A 5337-nucleotide genomic window follows, 5' to 3' on the forward strand; every position below is an offset into this window, starting at 1 on the left:
AGGCTCCCATATGGCCCACTCAGGAGTGATTTGAATTCTTGAGTGCAGAACCAGAGGTAAGCCCTGAGCACCGCCAGCCAGGTGTGGCCCCAAAATATCTCCTGGGGAACGCTGCTGAGAGCCACCCCAAACGGGGAGGCCGCCGCAAATTGGTCGGGTAGCCCAGGGACTGGCACCTAAAGGCCTGAACTGGGCACATGCCCTCGGATCCCAACTTTGCACACAGCAAACAGTCCGCCTTGCAGCCAGGATCCGCCCCAGGCTCTCGCCCCCACCCATGCCGTGACTCCCACCTAAAAAACAAGGAACAGGTGGGAGGGCATGAGCTAGGCGGAAGCGCACGCAAGCGCAGTGAAGCTGTAGGCGTGGCCAATGTAGTAGGGGCGAGGAGTGAGCGCTCGACGACGCTCGCTCATTGGTCTCCCTGACGGGTTGGGCGGGGCGAGTGAGGGGCGGGGCTCTAAGTGCGTACGGCGCGTGCGCACAGGGTGCCGTGGGCGTGGCGGGGCGGAGGGAGAGAGACTTGGGTATCTATCTAGCTCGGGATCGGAGTCCGCTATCTTCGGGCGAGGCGAGGGGACAATGACGACGTGACGCGATGTGACGGGGGCCACAGTGGCCGGCGGACGATGCTGCCCCTTCTGGGCGCCACCGCGCTGGTGCTGGTGGCCGGGGCGTCGTGGGGGTCACCCTACCCGGCGGGTGAGCGAGCGGCGGGGAAGGCGCGGCCCGAGGAGGGATCGAGCCCCGGGGGGGACCCGGGGTAGTCGCGAGCCAGGCGGGCGGCGGCGTGTGGGCTCAATTAGGCGTCGCGGGGTCCCCGCAACCTCCGGAGGACGGTGCCCGGGGGTCGATCGCTCGTGCGGGGGGACCCCCGCGCCCCCAAACTCGCCGGGCTTCTGAAGCGAGGGGTTCCCGGTTGGTTTTGCTGGGCGTGGCGTCCGGTCCGGGGTCTCGGGGGACGTGAGCGGTGCCCTCGCCGGCCCGGAGCCTGCTGGGCTTCTTTAGTGATTGATGATGGAGTGGCTGATTGATCGATCGATTGAATGATTGGTTTTGCATGTTGCAGGCAGCCCGGGGTCACTAGGGCGACGTGAAGCGGTGCAACCCGGAGCTTGCCCCAGACCCCGCCGAGGGTTTGTATGGATCGATTGTGCGAGGAGTTGGTTGTCTGGGGTCACCTGGGCCGTTTGGATCGGTGGGATCCGGAGCCCCGCCGGGCTGTGTCGATGGGTAGATGGATGGATCCCCTCCATGCTGTGTGGATGGATGGATGGATGGATGGATCCCCTCCAGGATGGGTGGATGGATGGGTGGGAGGGTGGGTGGGTCCCCTCCTGGATGGATGGATGTCTCCGGGTGGGTGGGTCCCCTCCTGGATGGATGGATGTCTCCGGTTCCCTAGCTCCCTTCCTTTTCCCGACCCTTAGTATTGGTCTACGAATAAGACTGAGTCTGTAAAGCATTTTAGATGCGCCAGTTCCTGTGCTTTTAGTTTTCAGGTTTATCACCCACAAGCCTGAGGCCTGGGCTGTGAGATTAGCCACAGGAGCCCAGGACTCTCTCCCCCCAACCAGGTTCCACTTCCTCTCCTTAAAGGTCTGTGTGGAGTAGGCCAGGTGCCAGCGCTCGCCAACTTCTCACTTGGAGAGGCTGAGAATTTGAGTTAGGGTATGTGGTAAGGAGTTGGCGTGCAAATGGGAATCTGAGGCAGGGAGATCCAGTGGCTGACTCCAAATTAAAAAAAAAAAATTCAGAACACGTTTTCTCCTTTTTGAAACTCTAGACAGCAGCATTTCTCATGGGAAGCAAAGGAAGCTGCCCAGTAAAGAAATTTCTTCAGTGCAATGTCTTTGGAGAAACTCCAGAGAAAACAGACTTACCTTGGGCACAAAATAAAGACTAGAAATAGTGAAGGAGCAAGAAATAAAGTTTTCTTTTTTGTTTCTTTTGTTTGGTTTATTTGGGCAACACCTGGCAGTGCTCAGGAGTTACTTCTGGGTCTGCACTCAGGAATTACTCCTGGCAGTGGTCTTGGGATCATATGAGGATCTAACTGGGTTGATGGGGTACTAGGCAAATGCCCTGAGCACTGCACTGTGGCTTGGGGCCCTAAATGTATCTTTGATCCCCTTTCCACACCCCACCCCCTTTTCCAGCCAGCTCTGTGAAATGCCCACCGGCTTGTCTTTTAATTTTGTTTGGCCTGTTCATTGGTTTTAGTTCTTAAATTGTACATATGGGGTTGTCGATCAATACTTCTTATTTCTCTGTGAATGGTCAAACGCCCATCTTCAGGAATACATTTACATGCTTTTATTAAACCTTTTATTAAACCAATTGTAAACAAACACTTGGATTTGGAGTACAGAATGGAGAGAGAGAGAGAGAGAGAGAGAGAGAGAGAGAGAGAGAGAGAGAGAGAGAGAGAGAGAGAGAGAGAGAGAGAGAGAGAGATGGGAGTCGGGGAATAAGGGTCGCAAAAGTGGCATTTTGTGGTGGGCACCATATAACAATGTGACTTCTTGTCTTTGACAAGACACGTGAAAACACTCCTGAAGCATGTTATTGTACACCAGAATTATCTCCAGTAAAACACTGTAAATAAAAGGTGTTTTGAAACCTGAGCTTCTCATAGTGAGAGAGGCATAGGCCCTTAGTGCTATAGAGGAAGTTCCTGTGAATCTGGGAGGTACTGAGTGAAAATGCTGATTAAATGTCAAGCAGCTAAGAACTTCAGGAAATGGCAGTGTAAGTGGTGTTGTAACCTGAAGGAGCAGTTCTTTATTACTGCTTTTTAAAAAACAAAGCAAATAAAAACCATCTTTTAATAAGTTTTAGGAGCCTTCAGATTAGATTGTGAGTTTGAGTCTGCATTAATGTATAATTGAACTGTGCGCTTTAGTGATGTAGAGTGCCCAGAGCAATCAGTATAAACTGGAGTGCAGAAAGATTTCCTGGAACTGAGCGATAGCATTTGCCTTGCACACAGCTGACTTGGGTTCAATTCCCGACATCACATATGGTCCCTCCACCCAAGCCTGTCAGGGGTGATTTTTGAGTTCAGAGCCAGGAGTAACCCTTGAATGGCTCCAGTTATGGCTCAAAAACCAAAAAGTAAAGAAAGGGTTCCCTCAAGGTCAAGCCTGACCTGGGCACTGCAGGAATTGGATAGCCAGCAGAGAGAAAAATGAAGATGGGCAGAGTGAGAAGAAACTGCCCATTTGGGGAGAAATGAGCTCAGGACTAAATTCAGTTCTTTATGCCAGAAATAAGTGGTCTAATCTCTAGGTAGTAATCTGTAAAAACAAATAGAAAATAGGTCCATCTGATAGAAAATGTGCTTTGCAGATGAGACTTGGGCTTGAACCCCAATTCTATGACCCCTGAGTATTTAAGTGTTCTTGAATCAAGCATGTGTATCTGTATACACACACACACACACACACACAATGGACCCTGGATACACACAGTGCAGAATTGATCTGTACACACACACACACACACACACACACACACACACACACACACACACACACACACTTTGCAGAATAGATCAGACCATCTGTCAAGTCCTTGCCAGACTCCTGGAAGTCCTCATTGACATTCTAAACATTCAGACCTTGTCTCAGTTGGGTTTGTGAGTGTTGACTTCCTGTGAACATGTCCCCTTTGAAATTGTGTTGTTCTTTGCTCTGCGACTATTATGTATTGTGCTCAGAACATCAAACGAGAAACCATGTTTCTTGTAAACACTGACTGTCATTATCTTTTACAACAATATTATTACTTCCCAAGTCAGAGCTTTCATTTTCACACAAACTGTTCTTTCCGTTTCCATTAAAATAAAATGCTTTAATTTTTTCCACTTTCATTAAAATATAATTGACATTTAAAACTTTTTTTTTGGGGTCACACCCGGCAGCGCTCAGGGTCACTCCTGGCTCTAAGCTCAGAAATCGCCCCTGGCAGGCATGGGGGACCATATGGGATGCCGGAATTTGAACCACCGTCCTTCTGCATGAAAGGCAAATGCCTTACCTCCATGCTCTCTCTCCCATCCCGACATTTAAAACTTTTTATGGGTTTTATTTTATTTATTTTGGTTTTGGGACCACACCTGGCAGTGTTCAGGGATCTGACCTGACCTTAGGAATCATTCCTGGTGGAATTTGGGGGACCATTTGTGTATGGCTCAGGATATCAAACCCAGGTAGGCCACATGCAAAATGAGTGTCCTAGCTGCTGTAATATTTCTGTGGCCCCACATTTGGATGGTGGAGATGGGGGAGGTGTAGCCATATACCCAGTGATAGTCAGGGGTAACTCCTCACTCTGCACTCATGAATCACTTCAGGCAGTGCTTGGCAGACCATATGGAATTCTGGGGAACAGAACCTGGGTCTGTTACATGCAAAGCAAGCACCCTACCTACTGTACTGCCTCTCCAGTACTGCCTGTTTTTGTTTTCTTTTTTCTGGTGAGGGGGAACACCCTGCAGCACTCGGGTTACCTCTGGCTTTGTGCTCAAAAATTACTCTTGGCAGACTTGGGGGAACATATGGGATGCTGGGAATTGAACCCAGGTCAGCCGCGTGCAAGGCAAATGTCCTTCCCACTGTGTTATCCCACTGGCCCCAATCAGCCCCATTTTTTATGGGCTTTAAAACCCATAAGATGGTCTTTTACCATCTCTCTCAAACACTCAGCCATAGTAATGGACTTCATTGTGGTGAGAGTAAATGTTAGATATTTTAAAATATATTTTTTTATCTCCAATGATTTGGTTTTTTTTTTTTTTTTTTGGTTTTTTGGTTTTTGGGCCACACCCGGCGGTGCTCAGGGGTTACTCCTGGCTGTCTGCTCAGAAACAGCTCCTGGCAGGCACGGGGGACCATATGGGACACTGGGATTCGAACCAACCACCTTTGGTCCTGGATCGGCTGCTTGCAAGGCAAACGCCGCTGTGCTATCTCTCCGGGCCCTCCAATGATCTGTAATAGACACTCCCTCTTGGCTTTTTTCAGTCACACCTGACTATACTCAAGACTTATTCCTGTCTCTCTACTCGAGGATCACTCCAAGCTCAGGGAACCATATGCAGTACTGAGATTGAACTTGGATTTGGCCACATGCAAGCCAAGTACCCTATCCACTGTGCTATCTCTCTGGCCCTACTTTATTGTTTTTAGGTGAGAGGACATTGTGGGCCAGGCCCAGTGATGCTCATGGGCAACTCCTGGCTCATCCCTCAAGAATCATACTCCTGTGGCAATGCTTGGGGGGCCAGTGATCAAACCTGGATTTACCATGTAACAGGGCAAGTGCCCTCCCCAC

At 50.1% G+C, this 5337-nt stretch overlaps 1 protein-coding gene across 1 annotated transcript in view; it reads left to right on the forward strand.

The window, feature by feature from the left end:
• Positions 1-598: 598 nt before the first annotated feature.
• The window catches only part of LOC126026058 (interferon alpha/beta receptor 1-like), an 88304-nt gene continuing 83565 nt past the window's right edge, over positions 599-5337 (forward strand). The window contains exon 1 of the mRNA XM_049785775.1: positions 599-702. Within this exon, the coding sequence (XP_049641732.1) occupies positions 630-702 (73 nt within the window). The 5' untranslated portion in view covers positions 599-629. The remainder of the gene's footprint in view (positions 703-5337) is intronic.

Source organism: Suncus etruscus, chromosome 13 (genome assembly GCF_024139225.1).
Source record: "Suncus etruscus isolate mSunEtr1 chromosome 13, mSunEtr1.pri.cur, whole genome shotgun sequence".
Taxonomy (NCBI): domain Eukaryota; kingdom Metazoa; phylum Chordata; class Mammalia; order Eulipotyphla; family Soricidae; genus Suncus; species Suncus etruscus.